The sequence below is a fragment of the Cucumis melo genome, chromosome 1 (genome assembly GCF_025177605.1).
Source record: "Cucumis melo cultivar AY chromosome 1, USDA_Cmelo_AY_1.0, whole genome shotgun sequence".
NCBI lineage: Eukaryota > Viridiplantae > Streptophyta > Magnoliopsida > Cucurbitales > Cucurbitaceae > Cucumis > Cucumis melo.
This window is the reverse complement of record NC_066857.1, coordinates 1,042,130-1,066,315: the sequence shown is the minus strand read 5'-3', so window position 1 is coordinate 1,066,315 and position 24,186 is coordinate 1,042,130. Positions and strand designations below refer to the sequence as shown.

At 34.2% G+C, this 24,186-nt stretch overlaps 3 protein-coding genes across 7 annotated transcripts in view; all 3 read left to right on the top strand.

The window, feature by feature from the left end:
• Window positions 1-1,261: 1,261 nt before the first annotated feature.
• Window positions 1,262-3,221, top strand: LOC103495327 (phenylcoumaran benzylic ether reductase Pyrc5-like). The gene is made up of 5 exons (XM_008456839.2): window positions 1,262-1,459; window positions 1,894-2,028; window positions 2,120-2,357; window positions 2,507-2,710; window positions 2,985-3,221. The coding sequence occupies exons 1-5, from the start codon at window positions 1,277-1,279 to the stop codon at window positions 3,149-3,151; spliced, it is 927 nt and encodes a 308-aa protein (XP_008455061.2). The 5' UTR covers window positions 1,262-1,276; the 3' UTR covers window positions 3,152-3,221.
• A 4,097-nt stretch (window positions 3,222-7,318) lies between these two features.
• Window positions 7,319-8,178, top strand: LOC103495326 (pathogenesis-related protein PR-1 type). The gene is made up of 2 exons (XM_008456838.3): window positions 7,319-7,727; window positions 7,805-8,178. The coding sequence occupies exons 1-2, from the start codon at window positions 7,448-7,450 to the stop codon at window positions 7,873-7,875; spliced, it is 351 nt and encodes a 116-aa protein (XP_008455060.2). The 5' UTR covers window positions 7,319-7,447; the 3' UTR covers window positions 7,876-8,178.
• A 594-nt stretch (window positions 8,179-8,772) lies between these two features.
• The window catches only part of LOC103495325 (serine/threonine-protein kinase TOR), a 38,587-nt gene continuing 23,173 nt past the window's right edge, over window positions 8,773-24,186 (top strand). The window contains exons 1-14 of one of the 5 annotated variants that reach the window (XM_008456835.3): window positions 8,773-9,200; window positions 9,643-9,981; window positions 10,055-10,129; window positions 10,480-10,652; window positions 14,315-14,413; window positions 18,919-19,078; window positions 19,191-19,334; window positions 19,458-19,627; window positions 19,732-19,936; window positions 20,012-20,206; window positions 21,787-21,939; window positions 22,129-22,250; window positions 22,376-22,475; window positions 22,614-22,709. In XM_008456835.3, the coding sequence (XP_008455057.2) occupies window positions 9,090-9,200; window positions 9,643-9,981; window positions 10,055-10,129; window positions 10,480-10,652; window positions 14,315-14,413; window positions 18,919-19,078; window positions 19,191-19,334; window positions 19,458-19,627; window positions 19,732-19,936; window positions 20,012-20,206; window positions 21,787-21,939; window positions 22,129-22,250; window positions 22,376-22,475; window positions 22,614-22,709 (2,142 nt within the window). In that variant the 5' untranslated portion in view covers window positions 8,773-9,089. Of the gene's footprint in view, window positions 9,201-9,642; window positions 9,982-10,054; window positions 10,130-10,441; window positions 10,676-10,762; window positions 11,683-14,314; window positions 14,414-18,918; window positions 19,079-19,190; window positions 19,335-19,457; window positions 19,628-19,731; window positions 19,937-20,011; window positions 20,207-21,786; window positions 21,940-22,128; window positions 22,251-22,375; window positions 22,476-22,613; window positions 22,710-24,186 lie in introns of those variants that run through there. The other 4 variants (XM_008456836.3, XM_051083614.1, XM_051083619.1 and 1 more) reach the window with 4 other exon arrangements.

Genomic DNA, 24,186 nt, shown 5'->3' with positions numbered 1-24,186 from the left:
AGGTAAAAATTATCCTTTTTAAGCAATTTAGATGTGTTGAGGTTGGTAATTAGTATTAAAGAGATTGTGATATTATATATTGTTCATAATATGTGAATATTAGTATTTGTTAAAGCAGTTGCAGATATAAAAATCATACTTAAAATACAGACAGGTATGCAGCATTACTGTCGATAGAATGTAAAAATTTGTTATATTCAAAATGTTTTTGATGCAATGTGAAATAAAAACTATATTGGTTTTGGAAATGTCTTATGTCCACTAAACAAGTGTATTAGTTAATAAAGGCAGACGAGAACACAGATTAAAAGAGACATAATTAAAGATCAATTGTGAAGAACAATCAGTTGACAGATCAATAGGGTTTGCAATCTAAAGGATTAGTAAACGCATGCCCCAGTTGAGTTAGGAGTTAATTGTCGATCATTAAAAGCAACTGTAAAAGAAAAATCAAACCAAACTATTGTTAGTCATTAATTAAGTTAACTAGGTAGTAGCTAGTGTGTATGTACTCCAAAATAATAATATTAATAATAATATGTCAACTAGTAATCAATGAGCTTGTATATGTTTACTTGTTTGAATATCTATATATACACTTTGTTAGTGGGTGGAGTTTTTTTTGCATGGGAACACGTTATTTCGATGGATTTGTTCCATTCATAATTTTATTGTTTTTACTTTCAAATTATTCTATCTAAAATGTTTGGATTTTGTAAGATTATTGATCAACTTGCATCGTAAAAGTGCCAGCTTAATTTTTTTTCTTGAAAAAGATTCCATAGGTACATCGGAACATCTCTGTAGTACCATTATCATTCTTATTTCATTAATAATATAAAAAGAAGAGTACACGAAAAGATCCAACTTAATTAAACAAGGGAGGGATTAGATATATATGAGATAAATAATTGTTTAAGATGAACAAACTTTTGCTTCATAGAGATAACTAATAATTATCATAAGATTTAAAATGAAAAAGGAGAATGAAACTCATTTTCCTAAAATGAAACATGGGTTTTGACAAATACAACACACACACCTTTTTTAGCAACTAACATGGATGAGAGAAAATTGAGGAAGACTAGAACAACCAAAAGAAAAAAAAAGAACCCTAAAAGTAATGGTATAGATTTCATTGAAAAAATCAAACTAAAACCCTAATTAAAGCCAAATCAATTTGTCAGTCCATAAAGATATTGAAATTCGCTCTATTTATTGAGTAAAGTTGCGATTATGATCAACTTTTGTTGTTTGAAAATTTGAATTAATTAAAATGGCAAGCAAAAGCAAGATCCTAATTGTTGGAGGCACTGGCCATATTGGCAAGTTTATTGTGGAGGCGAGTGCTAAGGCTGGAAACCCCACATATGCTCTTGTTCGAGATTCTACTATTTTTGATCATGCAAAGTCTCATATTATCAATAACTTCAAGAACTTAGGAGTCAAACTAGTCTCTGTAAGTTGTTATCTTTTATCTTCTGAGATGAGCACAAACGAATCTGATTATAGGAATCAGATATAACGTACCTAGGTTTCAACAAGACCAAATGTTGTAGAATCCATATATAAGAATAGTCGAGGGTGTGTGTTGCATGAGTTTTAATGTAGGAGGCATATATTTTTTTTAATAAAATACCGGAGGTCGAGAGATCATTAGACGCACTCAAATATTTCTAGAGTCGCACTAATGTAGGAAAACTAAATACAGTAGGTCCGATGAAAAAATAGTAGAGATGAGTACAAATTGACCTAAATGCATGAACCGACAATAATGTAGTAGGGTTAAACAGTTGTCCAGGTGACACACAAGCCTAGTCAGAAAAGCACTAAGAAATATCAAAACGAATAGATAAATAGATAACAAGGAATGTGTGAATGACACATTTGTAGGGTGATCTCTATAACCACGACAGTTTGGTTAAGGCCATAAAAGAGGTGGATGTTGTAATTTCCACCGTTGGTGCTGGTCAATTAGCAGATCAAGAGAAGCTCATTGCTGCCATCAAAGAAGCTGGCAATGTTAAGGTCATCATCATCATAGTTTTATATTCACTAATAAATATGTCAGAATATTATTTCATGTTGATTTTAATTATGGGGTTTTGTGTATATATAGAGATTTCTCCCATCAGAATTTGGAAATGATGTTGATCGTGGACATGCTGTTGAGCCAGCAAAATCAGCTTTTACTGTAAAGGTTCAAATCCGTCGAGCTGTGGAGGCTGCAAAAATTCCTTACACTTATGTTTCTTCCAATTTTTTTGCCAGTTACTTCCTTCCTAGTTTGTCTCAACCAGGAGCCACCACCCCACCAAGAGATAAAGTTCTTATCTTAGGAGATGGAAATCCTAAATGTAAGTACAATAAATTCTAATTTTTTGCACTTTCTTTAAATCTCTTTTAGATGTATATATTTGAAAAATTAATAATAATCAAGATGATTGAATGTAACCTAAACCCAACTACCGACTTGTTCTCGATACGTACAATGCTTGATTTTCAGCTATCTTCAACAAAGAAGATGACATTGGAACTTACACTATCAAAGCTGTGGATGATCCAAGAACTTTGAACAAAACTCTCTACATTAGGCCTTCTGGTAACACCTACTCTTTCAATGATCTTGTGTCTCTTTGGGAGAAAAAAATTGGAAAAAAACTTGAAAGAATCTATGTTCCAGAAGAACAAGTGTTGAAGAACATCCAAGGTTTGTTATTTTTAATAATTTCATTTCTAAATATTATATGGCTATTGCTAAAATGTTTGTTGAAAATTCTCCTTGCATCAAATTTGAATTTGAATGGTTAAATCATACACAACCCATCTAGAAATAACTCTGCCATTATTGAAATTTGTAAAAGTAATAATCGTCCATAAGAGAGAGTATTAAACAATATGATATTGAATTTAACTTGGTAACTTAAATTTCTGTGTCAATCTAAAACTAATAATGAGTTGGGTTATTTGGTTTGTTCTTGCAGAGGCTCCATTTCCGATGAACATATTAATATCAATTTCTCATACAGCATTTGTGAAGGGAGATCATACCAACTTTGATATTGAGCCATCGTTTGGAGTGGAAGCCACACAATTGTATCCAGATGTTAAATACACAACTGTGGATGAATTCCTCAATCAATTTGTTTGAATCATGTTGCACTTTTTCTTCATAAAATTATAATAATAAGTGATATATAATATATATTAGCTTTCCCTTTTCTTCTCTATGTAATAATATTAGTATGACATGAATTTTAATCAGCCTTTAATTTAACTAACTTTGTTATCTAATTCCTACATAAAAAATTGATGGAACTTTCATTCACGTCTTCTCTCTCTCTCTCGTTTAATTTCTAAGGTAGGGTATGATAAATTGGTCACTTTTTTTAAAAAAAAATTTTTGGATACTGTCGATAATAGCTGATTGATAGACTTCTAACTAACTATCAATATCAGTAATAGAAACATATATGAGTGTCTATTAATGATTATTATTGATAGAATCTAAAATTTTGCTATATGTTGTAAATATTTTGTCAAAATTGTTATTTTTGAAAAATTTTCTATTTTTAAATGTCTTTATCTTTATTTAATATTATTTTATATTTTAAAATTTTAAATTCAAAATCTAATTATAGTGTGAACATAAAAATATTGTTTTTCAGAATTTGTACGGCTTGAATCATTGAATCCAAAAATAGTTTTTTTGGATGGTCGGCCAAATAACACATTTATCGAACAACTCAACAAATCTGAAAATATAAAATAGAATTTCAAACTCTTTAACTAATATACTCTTTTTAAGTATTATCATCAATCCATATAAAGAAAGTTATTATCTCATGACATTTAAATTCCTTAGGTTTAATATTAATATCTATGAAACAATATCAGTAATTGAAACAAATTAATTGTTAGAGTAAAAATGACGAGGGTGGGGAGTAAAAGGAAGGGTAAATATATAGTAGCGTACGTAATATTCTCAATTATGTGTCTTTCAACACACGGGTAGAATTAAACTTGTAACCTACTAACTACAACGTTATGGGTATTTAATTAACTATTACTTCTAAATTAATGGATAAAAACTCCATGGATTTCACCGAGAAGATTGATTGAAGCTAAAATGATCATATAATTTAATTAATATACTGTTTATATTATCAACTTTAAAGTTAGAGATTCGATCTTTCCATCTCATATATTGATTCGTTATCCCTAAAGTTTTTCTTTTTGTTCTTTTCGTTCTTTCTTTTTGTTCTTTCCTTTTGCGAGGTGCGGCTTTAACTAGGATTGTCCATTTGCTAGTCTTTTCACAAGAAAAAAATCAACCTTCTTCTGTCATATTCTCCATTTATTTTGCAAAACAAAACGTTAGAAAAACATGTCTTATTCAAAGTTATGGCATTGTATCCATTTCAATGCAACTTATTAACGGACTTAATTTTGTCATTATTATTGATTTGAATGTATTTGGAGAGTGTGGACTATAGACTTAATTAACTCTCATGGACTAGAAATTGTTCAATGATCAAGGTGCTATGATGTAGCTTACAACTTTTTTTCGACGTTCAAATTATTTGAAAAAAGTACTTCGAATTTGTAGCCACCTATTTGTTCGGTTTAATTTTGATATCGATTTTTTTTTTGTATTTTTATTTATCTATTTACTTTCATTTATTTTTGTCTTTGTTGAACAAGGGAGTGTTGAAAATAAAGATAAATATTTTGGTTTCGGGTAAAAACACCAAAATTAACCAAATTTTCACTTTCCCTTCATCGTTTTGGCCTATTTACATTTGGAAAAAAAATTTCAAATTATGTTAAAAGAAGGGCATATCCTCGAAGGACAATGTTTTTGTCTTTATAAACAATATAATGTGATTTTTATACACTGAGATAGAGTTTTTTAGAGAAAAAAAATAAAGTCTACAGAAAAAGAAAAAGAGAGTCACACAAATTCTAAACCCTAGAAAAAAAATACAAAGAGAATAGAGAGATCTTTCAAACTTAATTGATGGTTGTAGACGATAGGGCTAACGTCCCGAGAATTCGCATCTTATACAACAAGTTTTAAGTCTCTTTTCTCTGACTAGTTTCTTAAAGTTGGAGGGCCCGAAGAAGTCTCCAACTTGAGAAAAGACTTACAAAATTCTCCTCCATTATTTTAACCTTTTATGATCTCCATCATATTCCATCATATTACCACGCTGTTTTTCTCTTAATTTCTTTTAATCACCTCAACTTGGGATGCTAGTGTTATTTCTCTTGCTTGAAGTTGCACTGTCTCTTCTTGGGTTTGCAAGAGAAAATCTTAGATCGTTTTTCTCAAAAAGTTAACACATAACACCTAACTCGAACATGTACTCATTAGAGACGAGTTGGAATCAAGAGAAAAAATGGATGCTCAAAAAACCATAATGAAATTTTAGAGAAGTAGATGATGAAAAGTCGTACCAATTAATAAAAAACAAACGATAATGTTTTTAAGAAGAAGAGAAGGAAGACCCAAACCAAAACTTTTTAGATGTGAAATATTAGATGCAATTAAGGGCCCGTTTTGATTAACATGGGACAAAAAACATGTTTAAAAAAACTCATTTTTATTTTGATAAAAAATATTTTAACATTAATTTTAAAAGCTAATTTGAATAGTTATCAAACACTCTATTTTTTTTTTTCCAAACTAGAGGAGGGCCTAACAAGACACAACATGGTACATATAAAACAAAATGGACTCCTAAGCGCTAACAATAAAAAAAGACTACACAAACACAAGGAAGTCGAATCATATATTATATATATGATCCTCTCTATACACTATGTGACGATACAATTGTACATGTTCCGAGAGCTCAACTAGTCGTGATTTTTTTTTCTCTCTACTTTAAAGAGCTCAAATAGTCATATTGTGACAAGTTCATCTCATCGAATAGTTTGTTGTTGTGTGGATAAGACTCGACTCTACCTCATGAATATCCCGACTTTGAAAGTTTAACTTTATCTATTCTAGATCACAGCTATCATATTGTTGATTACAAAATGATTTTGTTATTTAGTATTTTTTTTTCATTTTTTGTGTGTAATATTATCTTTTACTCTCTCCCCCTCAGTTGCCCTAACTTATAGAAAGTTTTTTGGTTTATCTATCCTATGCATAATTATATGTAGATCAAAATGTGTTTCCACGCAATCAAAATGATGCTCTTTAAAAAAAATGTGATCAATATATATAAAAGAAATATCATTTTTTCTTAGGCATTTTTAACTCTAGCAAAATGAACCAAAATATTTAGAAAATATAACAAAATTTTAGTTATATCAATGATAGACATTGATAAACTTATATCAGTGTTTATTATAGTGTCATTGGTAAAAATTGATAGAAACTTATCAGTGTTTATCAATATCTATCGTTGATAGAATCTAAAATTTTGTAATATTTTGTCAATTCAGTGTCTATCAGCGTCGTCTATCGCATGTGGATAGTGACATTTTGTTATATTTTATAAATAATTTAGTTTATTTTGCAAGGTTCCTAATTTTTATCGATATATTTGAATGATATTATATTGTTCAATTAATTAATCTATTAAAAGTACATTTTATTTTCATAAGTTAAACAAAAACATATAGTTCTTGTTCATTTTCAATACACAAGCAAACACAAGGTTATTTTTTATTCCTAGACAATTATTTAATTTGTGTATTCTTAGTTTTTATTTTTAAAAACCTTAAACCAAACGACCTCTTAATGGATTTTTCTTTATATTCTTCACGTTGTCCTGACCTCGTGCGTAAACCGTACGAACATTATTCAAAGAAAATAAATTTAAACAAAAACGATCTTTTAAATAGAATTCATGTCCCATAAAATGATCTTTCAAGCTAGTTGCAACATTTGATAATACTTAAAAGTTATACTCACTTTTGTAATACAATATTTTGATCAAATGTGGTTCGATAAATAGTATTGAATGTTAGTTTTAAGAAGTAAAAATGAAGCATTATTATAGACAATTAAGATTAAGAAAAAAAAAAGTACTTTTGGACTAAAATGAACATATGAACTAACATAACGCTTATTATCAACTTCAAAGTTATTAGATATTCAATTTTTCTGATCCATGCATTTAATCTAATATACCATTTTCTAATTAAAAAATACTTTCGACCGATTAAAAATACGACTCAAGCACAATTTGGACATACATTTAACACCTCAATAGCTATAGTGTATCACATCGATTTTCAAATTATTTGTTATATATTAATCACGAGCACTACTAAAACTAATAAATTTAAGTTATAATTGACATCTATTTTTTGTTCTTGAAGTTGAAATTCAAATCTCCATATTCACACCATAACTTTACTAAGAACAACGACAAGAAAGTTTGCATATAAAGAACGCCATGCAGCATTTTTCAAGTACAAACCCAAAATGAATCTTTTCAAATATATCTCCCTTTCTCTTATACTCTCTCCATTGATCATCAGCTTTCTCATGCTTCCCTTCTCTTTTGCCCAAGACTCGATCAAAGACTTTGTGGATGCCCACAACGCTGCTCGTGCTCAAGTCGGCGTCGGTCCTGTCCACTGGAACAAGACAGTGGCAGACTACGCTCGTCAATATGCCAACAAGCGCATCAAGGATTGTAACCTAGTCCATTCCAAAGGACCTTATGGAGAAAATATTGCATGGGGCAGCAGAAACTTGGCAGGTACCGTCGCAGTTCGTATGTGGGTGAGTGAGAAACAATTTTATAACTATGATACTAATTCATGTGTTCGTGGCAAGATTTGTGGCCATTACACTCAAGTGGTGTGGAGAAATTCTGTGAGAATTGGATGTGCAAAAGTGAGATGTAAAAGTGGGGGTACGTTCATCACTTGCAACTATGATCCTAGAGGTAATATTAGAGGACAGAGGCCATATGGTGAAGGGACGCTTCAATTATGACTACAAAAGTTAGAAAAGGAGTGAAAGGTTTAATATCGAGATCAAGATCATCGCATGTCAATAACTAATATATAAACTGAAAAATAAGATCATGATCTTAATTATCCAAGTTTATATTGTGCATACATGCATTACTATTATTGATCTATATGAAATGTGGAAAAAAAATGTTAAAATATATGTTGGTCTTGTTAACTTTAAAAGTTTTGTTCTATTTTAATTTTCGTATTTTAAATGATTCGTCGAATATTAGTTTTTTATATTTGTATAAATATTCAATTTAGACATTGTATATTTTTTTAAACTTATATTGTTGCAATGAATTTTGAAAACATATTCATATATTATATTTTATTTTACGAAAACTATTCCTATTATTTAGTCAATTTAGATCAAAATAACTCGAGAAAATTTAAATTAAATATAAAAAAAGTTCAACTCAATTGCTACACTACTTGATATATTTAATATAATTGATATATATTTAATATACATTATACACTTAGATACACATTTTATATACAGAAATACCGAAAATGAATAAGTTTTAAAGATTTTTCATTTAATAGAAATTAAGTAAATATACTTAATAAATTGGGTAAATAAAACAACATAACTATTTCTAAAATTTTTTTATATTTATAAATATTTTCAAACAGTTTTATCAAATTTATAAAAAAATTGTTACCTACTTTTTATATTTAAAGTTAAAATTTACCCCACACTAATTCAAAGATGTTTTTTTTGCAATTTTTTAATTTCTATGGATCAAAGTGAAAATTTGAGCTATTAAAAGAAAAAAAGAAAAAAGAAACGAAAATTGAAAATCTGAGGACGTGATCGTAAAACTCAATAGTTTGAGGATGTTTGTTGCAATTTACAAAAAGCAAGAAATAATCCAATGTTTGGTTTTGGAGAGGCGCTTAGAGCAGGACGCGGACAAATTAACAAAGCCTTTCTTCATCATCTTCACGCTCAACAAGACAAGCTCTCTCACACAATTGAATTATGCTGATTTCAATGATTCTGAAGATTTAGGACTCAAAACAAAATCCAAGGAATGAATTAGAAAGATTTCTATTACAAGAAAACTTCTTCTGGGGTTTAGGGTTTTTGTGGCCTGATGGCAACTTCAGGCCAGTCGCTCCGCTCCTCCTCTGCTGCCACTAGCGGAGGCAACTTCGACTCCCTCAATCGTATCCTCTCTGACCTATGCACTCGCGGTCATCCCAAGGTCTGCTCTTTCTTCTTTGTTCGTTGCTTTGTTTTCGGACTCCACGAAACCTTACAGGACAGCTGAAAATGACCAATTCTTGTTTTTTAAGTGATTTGGTTTTGTTTTTCGTAAGTTGGGTTTGTTGCTATCGAGCCAGTTTTGTGTTTTTTTGCTTTTTCTGAATTCGGTGGAGGAAGTTTTGATCAATTTGAGCTTGAGGTAGATATAGAGGAGATCAGTGGGAAAATGTAGTTTACGTTTTATTGATGTTTGAGTAGCATTCTGTTTATTATGGTGATTATAATTTAATTCACAATTTATTTGCTTTTACCATTTCCTTGTTCGTTTTAATGTAATGAATTTGCTTTTAAGGTATTTGGCAATTTTGTGGTATAATGAAAGATGGATAATTTACTAGTTTGCTTCTGTTGAATTTTTCATAACCATTATTTGTTTATAGGAGGGGGCTCCATCGGCATTAAAGAAACATATTGAAGAAGCAGCTCGTGATCTTAACGGGGAAGCATTTTCCCGGTTCATGGATCAATTATATGATCGAATTTCTACTCTTTTAGAAAGTAACGATGTAGCTGAAAATTTGGGTGCTTTAAGGGCTATTGATGAGTTGATTGATGTGGCTCTGGGTGAAAATGCTTCAAAAGTTTCAAAGTTTTCTAACTATATTAGGAGTGTATTTGAGCTGAAGCGTGATCCTGAAATTTTGGTCCTCGCTAGCCGTGTTTTGGGTCATCTAGCTAGAGCAGGCGGAGCAATGACTGCAGATGAAGTTGAACACCAGGTCTGTGTCAATTTTTTGTTTTCTAATTTAATTAGTTTGTATAAGTAAGTGTTCTCATGTCTTTCATTCTCAGGTAAAAATTGCTCTGGACTGGTTGCGTGGAGAAAGAATCGAGTATCGTCGCTTTGCTGCTGTCTTAATCCTAAAGGTAATTCGTCATTTTAATTGTAATAATTAGTAAAATTTTATTATTAACCTCTAGTTGGATCTATCTCTGAACTCTAACGAAGTATATGTTATTTTCTTGGAGAATTGAAGTTTATGTTATTTTCTTGGAGAATTGAAGTACATGTTATTTTCTTGGTAGGAATTGTTAACTTCTTAAAGATTATTTTTGGATTATATGGAGTTTTGATGCATAAATGAGGAAAATGAAGCAGAGTATATTTGTATATTTTTGATAGCTTTTATAGTGGAAAATTATTTAAGGATTTTGATCATGTGAACTAATCAACCATAGTGTTCTTTTTTTGTCCGTGTGTGTGTAAATTGTGATAGGAAATGGCAGAAAATGCTTCGACGGTCTTCAATGTGCATGTGCCAGAATTTGTTGACGCCATTTGGGTTGCTTTGCGGGATCCACAGCTAGCTGTTCGGGAGCGGGCTGTGGAGGCATTGCGTGCTTGCCTTCGTGTTATTGAAAAGCGTGAGACACGTTGGCGTGTGCAATGGTCAGTTATAGAAAACACAGTAGGTAGATTATTTAATGGTTTATTAATTATTTATGTTTGATTGAATAAATAGTAATTTTTCTTTTCTTGATAAAATAAGGCCACTATGAGCTTGCCTTCATGTTATTGAAAAGCGTGAGACATTTAGGCTTGTGCAATGATCAGTTATAAAAAATATGTTTGGTAGATGATTAAATTTTTGTTTTGCACAATATAAACACTTAGTATAAGGCCTAGATGAGTAGGCCCACTGATTGACTCTGGGGTATAGGAGGAAGATGGGTATGCAAAAAATTGGTGTTGGTTGCTTGGGCGAGGGAGGTTTTTAATGTTGTTCGGCTGAGTATCTGGATTCAAGGGAGAAGGTCTAGTGGGCTGTGGATTTTGTTTGGTAGGGGAGTGATTTGTAAGACCCATATGAGGAGGGCCACATGTGGACTCGGGGATAGAGGAGGAAGGCATAATTGTGTTTTGCTTGGGGAGAGACAAATTGGTCTATTGTCCGTTGGGTAAATGGGGGAGGCAGCTTCTTGGTAGATGGTGTTGGAGCTACGTCAGTGATAGGTTGCTCTCAGACAGAGTCGAGCGGGCAGCCTCTAAAAGGGTAGTAACATGTGTTTGGATAGGCATGTGGGTTATTTTGATATGTTTCCATGGACGGTGATGATGTATCTGACAAGGTAATCCAACTAAAAATAGAGGATATCAACGATCAAATCTCTTTTGGGTGGAAAAGGCAATTGGATCTTTGTTGGAAGGAAGCCATGGTCATTTTCTGTAATTTTCAAGCAAACTTCCATCATATCCATGCGAGAGAGGGTTTTTTTTGGCAAAGTCACGGAGATCACTACATGCTTGACCAATGTATTCAAAGGTTGCTCTATAAATCTATGGTAAGTTCCTGATCTTTATCCGATCCATGGTTCATGGCTATGCCTGAATGTGCGTGGGAGAAGGGGGAAAAGCAGAATCGGGGGAGAAGGTGGCTGCGTGGGAGGAGATGGGAGTAGTGCAGGATGGAAATATTAAGGTTAGGATTTTTAATTTTAAATGTTGGGCCCTTTTTTTATACCTTAAATGGGTTTTCTATCCTAAGATGTGAGTTTCATAAACATGAATAAGGGTTTTTTTTTTTTTTTGTTCCTGCTCGTTTTAAATACCCTTCTACTTTTTTTTATCAATCTTTTAAAAAATTGTTATTTTTAATAATTAATAAAAGGAAAATTGTTATGGATGGTAAAAAATGAAACTATTTACAAAATATAGCAAAAAACTTAAATGAACTTAAGAGGGTTTCATGCATTTTGCTAATATCTTGTAAATAGTTTCAATATTTTGCTATTTTTGAATATTCCCCTTAATAAAAATTGTATTAATTATTTTATTATTTTAAATAAAATAGCCTATCCCTAATGAGGACGCTAAGGAGCTGTCAACCTAGTTGAGATGTCTGGATGCGTCCCCTGATCCCTAGGTCTCTTTTGTTGTAGCCATAGTTTATATCTCTTGTACGCTTGAGTTTTATCCTTATTAAAGAGGAGGTTTCCTTTTCAGAAAAAAAAAAATCTGCCCCTAATGTGTTGTCCTACTTTTTTAGAGATTGGCGTGTTGTGGTGTTTCGTATTGTGTCACATGTCTTGTGTCCATGGTTCCTAGTTTGGTTTGAATAGACCTCCAACTCGTCTTTGTGAAAATGGTTACTGCCTGTTTGTTGCTTTCTCAAATAAGGACGACCTTGTCAGCTTGTAGGGGGTTGATGGAGAAAAAGTTGCTAATGCTATGTCTCAGGGTGTCTAGTATGCCGAACCCATTGTCATTGAATGAGCGTTTAAATAGCAAAACCACTGCTGTCATTTTCAATGAAGTGAGGGCATATGTTTGAGGTTGAGGTAAGTGACTTCTGTTGGTCAGTTGTTGGAGACCCATTACTACTGCTTTGTAGAATGGACTTAAGTGAAGGTGGGTTATTGGGTAATGAGGTGGTTAAGGGATGTGCTTTGGTAACATTATTGGTTGTTTTCTTAGGCTCATGACGATGAACCTTCAAGATAAGGTCAATAAATATCCTCCAACCTCTTCTATTTTCTCCACTTGGGATAATCAGTTTGTAATAACCTCCATTACTTTTCAACTTGGCAATTTCGATGCATATGCCCCCTCCATTTTAAGAGTTTTCCTACCCAATAGACATATCCATCCACACGTCCCTCCATGAATTTTTGTTTGACTGAATGGTGACTGGCGAGACAATAAGTTGTCCAACAGTCACTGTTAGCCACTGAGTGTGCGGGGCATGAGGTTGAAGGAGAAGGAAAAGTCTTTTCTCTGTTCAGTAATGTGAAAGGCTTGACCGTTGGTGTGTTGATCAGGGAAAAGGTAAAGGGTTTTTGGTCACTGGTGAAGGAAGATTTCTTTTTGGCCATCTGATCGAGGAAGCAGGGTGGGGGAGGCGTTTGGTGAGATGGTGGGGGATAGTGTGTTTGGAAAAAAACATATGAGATGGTGGGGGATAGTGTGTTTGGAAAAAAACATGTCTAGAGAGTTTCATGCTCCACTTTGATGTCATTAGCTTATATAAACTTCATATGAAAGATCCTATTAACTTTTATTGAGTCTACCATGAGATGAATTAGAACAAGCAATCATCGCTAGAGTTCTTCCGACATTTCACTCATAAAAATATTGTTTTTTTTTAAAAAATTAAAATTAAAATTTTTAATTTTGTTAAATGGTCACCCTTCCATCTTTTTGTTTGGGGACCTGAAAAATTCGACACCTAAAGTTTAATGTGTAAAAATATGTGATTTTCCTTCTCAAATTTCATGATCCTTTTTTTTTTTTGATAAGAAACAAACATTTCATTGATAAAATGAAATAAGGGGAAACCCCAAGCACCTAAAGGTGATTACAAAAAGGGCGCCAATTGGCAATTGAGACCGATAAGCTAAAGTTCTTAAAAGGGTGTCCTATTTTGCACCAATAGAAAGCCGTGGACAATACCATGTCAAAAAAAGAACTAAAAGATGAAGAAGAGTCTTGAAGAAGGCACTTATCACGCTTGCCCCATAAAGTCCAAAAGAAAGCCCTTCTTGCAACCAATAAATGGGTGATCCAGCATAAGAGAGTTGAAGATGTCCAAAATGTCATTGGACAAAGCAGTAAACCAAAAGCCTTCAAAATGAGATCCCAAAATTGTCAAGCAAAAGGACAATGAATAAAAAGATGAGTCGGGGATTCAACATTAGCACAACACATAATGAATAAAAATTCCATGGTCCTTTAGTAGTCATGTGTGCCATTTCTTTATTGGTTTTTCATTGTTGGTTTGGTGATTGTCAAGATGGGTATTTTTTTTTGAGGAAGAGACAAATCTTTTTGGAGATGCGAGTTCTGGTTTTCAAGAACTATCTTGTTACCTTTGTTTTTTATTGGGAAAAATTATTCTGTTACGGGGATATATTATGTTTTTTAGCAGATCTGATGGTGTTCTATGTGCTTGTATCATGTATGCCCGTGGGTTTTTGAATACCAGTTCATAGAATTAACTGGCTTGCAAGTTGCATCTTTGTGTGAGTGTGCATTTGGCTTTGCCAAATGCGTGTCTCTTCACTTGTACTGTATTTGATCAAATAAACTGCATATGTTTTGCTTTCATCTGATAGGTACTATCGAATGTTTGAAGCCACACAAGATGGGTTGGGTAAAAATGCTCCTGTTCACAGCATTCATGGTTCCTTACTTGCAGTTGGTGAGCTCTTGAGGTTAGTGTAGATGGTATATTTTGGATGCATGAACTATTGTAGTGCTGTCTTTCCTTGATATCCGTGTTTTGTGAAGGGTCATTTTTCATGTCTTAATTTTTTCACACAATATCTTATGATTTTCCTTTCTTTAGTTGTGAATAATTTTGAAACATTACTATGTTTTATTATGTTTGGGCAGTGTGGAAAATCAATGGCACCTCTTTTTTTATTGCCACTTCACTGCTTCTTGTTAGAACATCCTTCTACATTATATTTGCTTGGGTTTATGTTCACTTGATCATCTACTTTGAGTCAAGGCAGTTAAAGCTTTAACTTCAGAGCTTTGATTTGCTAGAAACTGAAGGTTCTTCGAAGACTAGACTAAAGTTTGGATGGAAAGATTCGACACCACTATATTCAAGCCTCTGATTCATGCTCTCTAATTTATTTGTTCACTATTTTCATTATGATATTTGTATCAATTTATCCGTTTGCTTCCTTTGGGAGTTTATTTCCATGGAACATTTTTCTATCTTTTCATTACTTCTCTGAGCTGTTCCTACCTTGTTCAAAAAAGAAAAAAAGTTCATTTTTCAAGCATCTTTTGAAATGTTTGTGATGGGTGAGGTGGGGAATTCCATGTTGAGTTGTACTTATCAACATTTATTGACAGATGCCTGCATCTTACACCTTTCAGTGTCAAAATTGGTTTCTTCTGTTTTCTGTCTTCTGATCCATGAAATTTTGGAAGGAGGCCTCAAAGCAAAAAGCTTTAAAAGCAAGGTTGTTGTTAGACCAGAATCTGGATTTGTTAGTGGCAAAGTGTGCCCTCTTTTAAGCCCCATCTCATCCAAACAGGTTGGACCCTCAGAGTTCTAGCCATCCGCATTTTAACTACTCTGTTTTTTCTTTACCTAACTCAAAAGGTTAAATTTTTTAGAGGCTCTCCTAGTCGAACTTCGTTCCCTTTTTCCAGAAAGAAGCGTGCTTCAGATTTTGAATCTCCCTTTAGTGTAAGCAGTGAGGAAGATGACCATTTGTTGAAGACAGCTGAGAAGGAGGATCAATCGCTGAAGAACCCTTTAGATTCTGATTTAAATGCCCTGTTCCAGATTGAGGAAGTTGTAAATTTTGAAAAGCTGGTCCCTATAATTTCCTCTCAAGCTCAGCAATGTGAACTTTTAGAGCATTTGATGTCTTTTGTTGAAGAATGTGGAATAATTTTGGGTTGAGCTCTCAAAAGTAGACTTGATCTCTGCTTCATCAGTCAATTATCTCTGAGTTTTGATTAGTGGATCACGAGGTTTTGGTTGGATACTTCAATAGTTTGGCCATCTACAGCTTCTTGGTCACCTTAATACAGATCTGGATATTCTTTCAAGTTTTAAAGGTTCTTTAGGGGGTATTTTGAAGCAAGGTTCCTGTTTGGCTCAGTTCCTCTTTTTTTCAGATGTTGTTTTTGGCAGTTCAGAGCTTTGGTTTTTTGTTTCATCATGTCTCGTCAGGCACAAGAATGGTTTCCTCTTGAAAGAGAAATTGAAGTTATTTTGTCGTTTGTTGGGTTGAAAGTTGTTAGCAAGTCTTCTCACGCTCAAGATTGTTTTTTGCCTTTTCTTGCTGTCTTCTCTCCTTTCATTTTAAAGCTATTAGTGTGAAAGTCTGCTGCTGAATCTGGGTTTCTTGTTGAAAAACCACTACTTTTGCTTTGTAGTTTTTTTCCTCCTTTTTGGCTTGAGATCTAGAGGAGTTTGGTTGTTTGTATTGTTTTTTTTATTGATCTTTTAGTCATTTTACTCCTTTTTGCTCCTAGTATAATTCTCTTGTACTTTGAGCATTAGTCTCATTTATTATCATTAATAAAAAGGCTCATTTCTATTTAAAAAAATATCTTGAATGGAAAACCCTTCAATAACTTTTTGAAAGAGAGCACCCAGAGGAGGATTTCAAACGTGCAGAAGGAAAGAAATCAACATATAAATGAACTTCCCCTTGAAAAATATGATGATTTCTTTCCATCCAAAGCTTTGGAAGTCTTTAATAGCATTAATTCACAAAAAGCCTCTGAATGTATTCATGACCCACATAGAAGCTGCAAAACATTGTCCTTAAGAAGCCGCTGGAGGACGATGACGTGTACTATAATGGCTCATCAGGAGATAAATACAACAGTTTCTTTATTAACGGCTCATCGACATTATCTCTTCGCTTGTTGGCCTTTTTCTATCTTTGCTGAAGGGCAGAAGAAGACTTGGACCATATTCTTTGTAGCTGTCATTTAGCAAGCAATGTTTGGGATTTATTCCTTCAGAAGTTTGGTATGATGCATTTCCGTCACAAAGATTGATGTTTTTTCGCAATGGAGAGAAGCTTCTCTATTAATATAAAACTCGTACAAGAGAATTATACAATGAGAATTATTCAATGAAAATAATAGAGAAGCCAAAAAAGGGGATCAGGAGGCGTACCTGGACATCTCAACTAGGTTGACACCCCCTAGGCGCCAACATCACATCTCATAGTACATCCAAAAACAAAAAAATTCCGAATAAACCAGAACAAACAACTGATAAAGGCCAATACAAAACAGAAAGTAAAGAACAACAGGAGATAAACAATTTCAGAAAAAAGCCCAAAAGTAATAACTAATAACTGTTATAGCGAACAATAGAAATAGGGGTCCTTCCATGAAAAACAGCAAACTTGCATATCTTGAGCTTCGGATAAAATGCAGAGAGATCAGCACACATTAACTTAGTTGAAAAATGAAAGCCGTCTAGTTTAAACATAAATTTTGAATGGAATACTTGTTAATTCCTTGTTTAAAGAACACCAAGCTGCAACATTTCTTTTTGCTGTGTCCACTGTGTCAGTCCTGCCCCTTGCCTTGTCGTGAAATATCCTTTGATTGTGTCCAAACCAGATTTCTGCAAGCAAAGCTTTCAACACGTTCTCCCATATTAATCTTGGTCTCTTTGACAATACCGGAACCCTCAGCAGTCGAAAGACATTCGAGCTTAATGATCCATCAAAAGCCCAAACTACATGAAATAGGGAAAGTGTACTCCCCCAACAATTGGTTGAATAAGGGCTGATAATAAAGAGATGCAGCAGGTCCTCACTGTCCTTCATACATAGCGGGCACATTGAGGGCAAAAGACACTTCTTGGGGATCATTCTTTGCATAATCAAGGAACAATTTAGGGACCGAAAGCCATAATTCAGATCAATATATTAACTCTCCTTGGACTGCTGGATTTCCAGAGAGCTTTGAATGTACCTTTGTCCAATGGGGATGATGGAGAAAGATGAACTGAAAGGGACTTAACTGAAAATCTCCACCCGTACATCAAGCCTTAACAGAACAGTCTAAAAGAGATAAAAGCTTTGGCCAGACGAATCTTCTTTCTCTGTATTCGCACGGGTCGTACACGTTGGTAATCGGACAACTCTTTCTGCAAACCGTGGAGCATTTAATTGAAAGATAAAACCTCCCTTAAATGGTTTCCACCACCGTAATCCTACTCCTGTCCCACATAGTGAGAATTCCCCCAGAAAAGCCTACTGATTCTGCAAAGTCCTAGCCAATTTCTTTGGAGCTCCATAATGATTTTATAAAAACAGCATTAAAACTCTCCATTTTAGACTCCTTCATTGGTGAAATATAACAAAAGTGCAGTGATAGGACAGCTTTCTCAAACCAGAACTATGCCGCAATCATTGACTATGGAACAGGTCCTTCAGCAAGTCTGATGATTTTAAAGGGGAGGAGCAGGGGGCGTCACCTAATGGGGCACAATCTGCTTTGAACAAAACAATCAAAACCACTCCTTCTACTTCCGCACCAGCCTTATGATCATAAGGACTTTGCAACCCATCACGTCTTTGTTACTAACATTGAAAGGCGAGACTAGCACAACATTTTCATTCTTCTTGACAGAACCAGCAGAGTGGCATGGAGCCTCGTAATAAAGTGATCTTTGTATTAGGGTCCGTGAAACTCGATGGAGCCTCGTAATAAAGTGATCTTTGTATTAGGGTCCGTGAAACTCGATTAATTGAAAAACTTAGGAGCAGGGGAAACAATGACTGACCTGTTAAGACAAGCAGATGCTTGAGCTTTGGAGCTGCAAACCTCCAAGAAGCTCGGATTTTCTTCGGAGAGTGTCGGTGCTTCTTAGTTTGGCTCTTTCCACTGCTTTGTATTGGTGCTATTATAAGCATCCTTTTAAGCTTTTGAGTCTTATTTAATTTCCTATTGGCAATCTCGTGAATAACCACTTCCCCTTTATTTCATTTTTTCAATGAAATGTCTCTTATCCAAAAAAAAAAAAAAAAAAAAAACGATAGAATGTTAATTCATTTTCTTGAAGTTTTTGTTTATTTAATTTTAAATTTTAAGCTTTACCCATTTGAGACTTCTCATATTGTAGGATCCTAGTGTAGACTACAGTGCATTCTTCTCTATTTAGTCTTTCTGGCAAGTGGCAACCACTTGTTGACTGATATATTCTCTATTTTTATAGGAATACTGGTGAATTCATGATGTCAAGATATAGAGAAGTTGCTGATATTGTCCTTAGGTACCTGGAACACCGGGACCGTCTTGTACGCTTGAGCATAACTTCATTATTACCTCGAATCGCTCATTTTTTACGTGATAGATTTGTGACAAACTATTTAACGGTTAGTTAATTTTGCCTTCTATTTTGTGATACTATCTTAGCTTGGCTGCTCATCAAATTGTTTTGGAACTTATTTGCTTTGTGATTCACTAATATGTGTGTACAATGTTTAGATATGCATGAATCATATTCTCACTGTTTTGAGAACACCGGCTGAGCGTGCTAGTGGGTTCATTGCCCTTGGAGAGATGGCTGGTGCTTTAGATGGGGAACTCAAATACTATTTGCCGACTATTACAAATCACTTACGTGATGCAGTATGTCAACATGTTGCTAGCGTTTTTTCTGCCATATATGCCGGTTATTTATTTCTTGCAGTATGGAGATTCCATTAGCTAGTTTGATGGTTTGTGAAAAGTTTCAAATATCTTAATCTTCAGATTGCTCCACGTCGTGGTAGACCCTCACTTGAGGCTTTGGCTTGTGTTGGAAGCATTGCAAAAGCCATGGGGCCTGCTATGGAATCTCATGTTCGAGGTCTCTTGGATGTTATGTTCTCAGCTGGTCTTTCACCTACACTTGTTGAATCCCTGGAGCAAATTACTACGAGGCAGACATAATTCCTTCACCTACTTTTTTCCTTGTTTGTGCTGTTGTTTAAAATTCTTTAAAAAAATCTCATGGTTTCTTCCATTTGCTTTTGTTTTGTATCAGTATTCCCACTTTGCTTCCCAGCATTCAAGAGCGGCTTTTAGATTCCATTTCAATGGTTCTATCAAAATCACATTCTCCTCAGGGTAGGCCTGCTGCTGTTGTGGGGCGGGCAAATGTGATGACGGTTCCTCAACCAGTTTCAGATCTTTGTGGTTCATCTCTTGTGCAGCTTGCATTGCAAACACTTGCTCGTTTTAACTTCAAGGTTCATTGTGTTCAGTTGGAAACTAACTCTATATACAAAATTTTTGTAGTCTACAATTTTGTTTATTTTGGTTAGGGTCATGATCTTCTTGAGTTTGCTCGAGAATCGGTCGTTGTGTATCTGGATGATGAAGATGGAGCAACACGTAAAGATGCTGCACTATGTTGTTGCAAATTAGTTGCAAATTCTTTTTCTGTCATGGCATGCACACAATTTGGTACTAGTAGGTCTAGTCGCGCAGGTGGGAGACGTCGACGCCTTGTTGAGGAGGTATATTATTTTGTAAAAATGGTTTTGTTTAATTTTATCTTTGCCATTGCATTGTTGTTATTGTTGTTGTTATTATAATTTTGTTTGCTAACACACTCCTTCTTCTCCCTTTGTTCCTCGATGTTAAACTAGATATAGGTTGTTGGGGCAATGAAATTGTTTTAGCGTTTGATTTATTTTAAATTTTCAAGTTAGTTTTACCTTGGGTTATACCTATTATTGCTTTTTAAGAGCGGATATTGTATTTTAATTCTTTTCCCATTTATGAATGGGGCTTCCCTTTTGTACTCATTCATTTTGAAATTAATTAATTCCTTTGTACTGATTCTTCTTGAAATTTACGACGTTAGTCTTCTTGGTGAAAGTTATTCTTCCAAGGGTGACGCTTGGGGTGTCCGTAAGAACTTCAGAAATCAAAACCAACTAGATAGTGTCAGTTGCACGGTTTAAAGGTTTTTGCTCACGGTTTCCTTAAAACCGCTGTGGTTTCCTCAATACCACTTGTGTTTTTGTCAACCTCATTCCTCTCACATGGTAACTATTCAATTTTAAACTCATTCTCTCTCTTCTTTTCCCTCTTCACTCTTCGTCTCACCAACCTCTCAAAAATCTTCAAAATGGTCGACTGACCGAAATCGACGTGCTGGTGATCGATGACAGTTTTAGCCAAAAACCAACATTGATCAATTGATGAACACTCCTAGCTTTCATGATTACTTTGTTAAAAGTGATGTTGAGGAATTATTGTATATTTTATATCAATTTCAATTTGTTGCGATGGTCAAAGATACCTAGAAAGCATATCAGAACTTTTTTATGTGAAGGCTTAGATGAAAGAGGTGGTTCACAATTAGTTAATTGGAGATGGATGTCTTGGTTTTCAAGGGACGAGGGGATTGGGGATTGGTAATGTGGATAGCTACAAGAGCGTTACTCCTCCCCTCTCTTCCCCCTAGTTGAAATGTTTGGGTGCACATGTTGATCCTCTATCCTGTCCCTTTGTTGTATTATCTTTTTTGTATTGTCTATTCATTATCTTAATAAAGAGGCTCGTTTTATTTTATTTTAAAACAAGGACGAGAGCATTATAAGATCAATATTCATTAATATGGAATAACAGAAAGGTCTAGTCTTCAAAAAATGAAGAGTTCAGACTCTGCAAAAAAATTCTAGTAAACAATAGACTTTCCAACCGAAGAGACATCCAGTAGAGGGCAAAACTTGACCTACTGCAGAGACAGCTTTGATGACTGGAATGCAGCAGGGAAAGATTTAACAGAGGCCCATTGAGCGAGTAGAAAGGAAGAAGATGCAACAACTTTAGAAAAGAACCAAAAAACCCATCACAAGAGCATGTCGGCTGTGAAAGGAAGCAGAGGGAGGACACGGATAGACGTATATAATTCATGGCTGTCTTGAAACCATAGTTTCTTTTTCTTATTAACAAAATTTGGGATTTTCTTGTTAGTTGTTTTTGTATTCACTTCTGTTTTTTCCTTTGTTGGTGTTTCCATGAAATATGTTGTTCTAGAACCTGTGCACTTCACCATGTATTTGTACTAATTTGAGTTTTTTTACAGCTTGTGGAAAAGCTTCTTATTGCAGCAGTTGCTGATGCTGATGTTGCTGTTCGCAATTCCATCTTTGTCTCTCTGCATGGAAATAGGGGGTTTGATGATTTTATAGCACAGGCTGATAGTTTGAGTGCAGTCTTTGCTGCACTTAATGATGAGGTAATTCAGCACTTGTAAATTCTAGTTTGAGGATGTCTTTGTCAGTTCACTTTGTTGCATAAACATGCTGGGTGCAAGGTCACCATTTTCAGAGCAGTGCTTGAACTCTAAATTTTTTTAGTAGTGTTGTTTATGTTTTGTCTGTTAAAAGGATCAATTTTTAAAAGTGAATTTGATATAATGATATAGGATTTTGATGTTCGAGAGTATGCAATATCTGTTGCTGGGAGATTATCTGAAAAAAATCCTGCATATGTTCTTCCAGCTCTTCGTCGCCATCTTATACAACTGTTAACCTATTTGGACCAAAGGTAATGGGAAGCAGGTTTTCATCTTGGATGGCCCAATCTTCCAGTTTCAATGGATAATGATTATCATAAAATATAAAAGTTCGATTGATTGCCTAAGCCTCTATTAAAATTTTTAAAGTTAGCAGTGCAGATAATAAATGCCGAGAAGAAAGTGCGAAGTTGCTGGGTTGCTTGATACGCAATTGTGAACGATTAATACTTCCTTACATTGCTCCAGTTCACAAGGTTTGGTAAATGTGATGTTACTCATGAACCTCTGTGTGTCTCTCTTTATTTGAACACCCTCAGACTCTCCACATACACTCTCTCTCATGCACTCTCTGTCTTTCTCTTCTCTCATCTGTACTCTGGATATTTTTTTAGGCACTTGTGGCAAGACTTAGCGAAGGCACTGGGGTGAATGCCAATAATGGCATTATCACTGGAGTTCTTGTAACCGTCGGAGATCTTGCTAGAGTGGTGGGTGACCTTTTACAAGTCTTTGTTATTAAACATTCCAAATAATTACTCAATTTTACCAATTACATCTTGTTGTTTAGGAGGTAGGAAATTTGAGCGTCCTTTTGCCCTGCCCTTTTCCTTCTAAATGTGTTTCATGTGTATAGGGTGTACTTTGATCTCCATTTTGTGCTAGTCATTATTTCATGGAACAACTACATTTCCAATAAAAAAGAATGTGTGTGTGTGTGGTGGGGGGGGGGGGGGTATTTCTAGCCTAGTAACCTATGGAGCCACATATACTTTGGTTGAATGACCCCTCTATGTAACACTAGACAAAAGCACCTTCACTTTTTGTTTTATGTTTTTTTTATGAAAAAAATTCAAAACATTTATCTGAACATAGAAAATTGTGTTGTAGTATGGTGGTGTAAGGTTTCCCTTCAATGATATCTGGAGGGTGGACCTTGTATTCTACGGTGCATTGGAATTGTCATTTTTAAATATCATTTGCTAAAAGAGCAGCAATGGCATCAAACTCTTGGATAAACATCCCTTAAAAGGTTGTAATTGCAATACACCTTTTATTGCTTTGTGGGTTTACAGACGTTAGATTTTATTAGGTCCACCTCCTTGCTGCCCTTTTAATTCCACCTACTCTCGCAGTGAACCTAGGTATAAGAATAAACTGTCAACAAGGAAATTGCATTTTGATATATTGATGTACAGTTTGTTGGTTTCTTAAACAATAAAACGTTAATGGAAAATGTTTTTTCCTCTGCTTTACTGTATGTAGATGATCAAATTAGGCTATCCAGTTTTGTCTTTCAACGGCTGTAGGGTTATGGGGCATAAAGGTATAGGGGTTCATTTGTTAACTGAAAGGAAGTGACTAACCACTTATAAAGTGCTTTAGTTGTAAAGGTTATCTTCCAAATACTCCCTTCTTATTTGAATTTGGTGGTAGCCACTTATTATTTCTGCTTTTAAATGTTGCAACTACTTAATTGCTGAGATCTGTAAGTCTATAAATTGTGAATCAATATAAAGATTTTTATTTTGTTTCTAAACCTATTTTATATAAGTTATCAGAGTATCTTGTTTCTTACCATTAAAACAAAGGTGAAGAAAAACTTAAGTCTGCTTTTACACTTTTCCCCCAGTTTATGAGTTTCTCAATTTAAAGCAGTCAAATGTTTCATGCAATACGAATATAAAAGTTCCTTATGAGGGGGATTTTTCATTACGCTTTGTATTTAGATTTCTTCGGTTGTGGTTCTGTTTAGCTTAAATTTTTCTGTTGGGATTCACTTTTTAGCTTGTCATCTCCTTTGTTTGCCTAAGTTTAGCTTTTGTTGTAGTTTTGACTGAATTCTTCTCTATCCTCTTGTTCTTAGTATACACTCTTGTACTATGAGCTTATGTCTTGTTTATTAATTATAAATAAGGAGACATTAATTATAAATAAAGAGGCTTGTCTCCGTTTTAAGAGCATAGT

What these genes read in the sequence shown, in the direction of transcription:
- LOC103495326 (XM_008456838.3), top strand. Translation starts at nt 7,448, where the DNA reads ATGAATCTTTTCAAATATATCTCCCTTTCTCTTATACTCTCTCCATTG. An exon ending in GGGCAGCAGAAACTTGGCAG is followed by an intron (nt 7,728 to 7,804) that starts GTACCGTCGCAG and finishes GTTCGTGGCAAG; the next exon opens with ATTTGTGGCCATTACACTCA.
- LOC103495327 (XM_008456839.2), top strand. Translation starts at nt 1,277, where the DNA reads ATGGCAAGCAAAAGCAAGATCCTAATTGTTGGAGGCACTGGCCATATT. An exon ending in AAGAAGCTGGCAATGTTAAG is followed by an intron (nt 2,029 to 2,119) that starts GTCATCATCATC and finishes GTGTATATATAG; the next exon opens with AGATTTCTCCCATCAGAATT. An exon ending in AGTGTTGAAGAACATCCAAG is followed by an intron (nt 2,711 to 2,984) that starts GTTTGTTATTTT and finishes TTGTTCTTGCAG; the next exon opens with AGGCTCCATTTCCGATGAAC.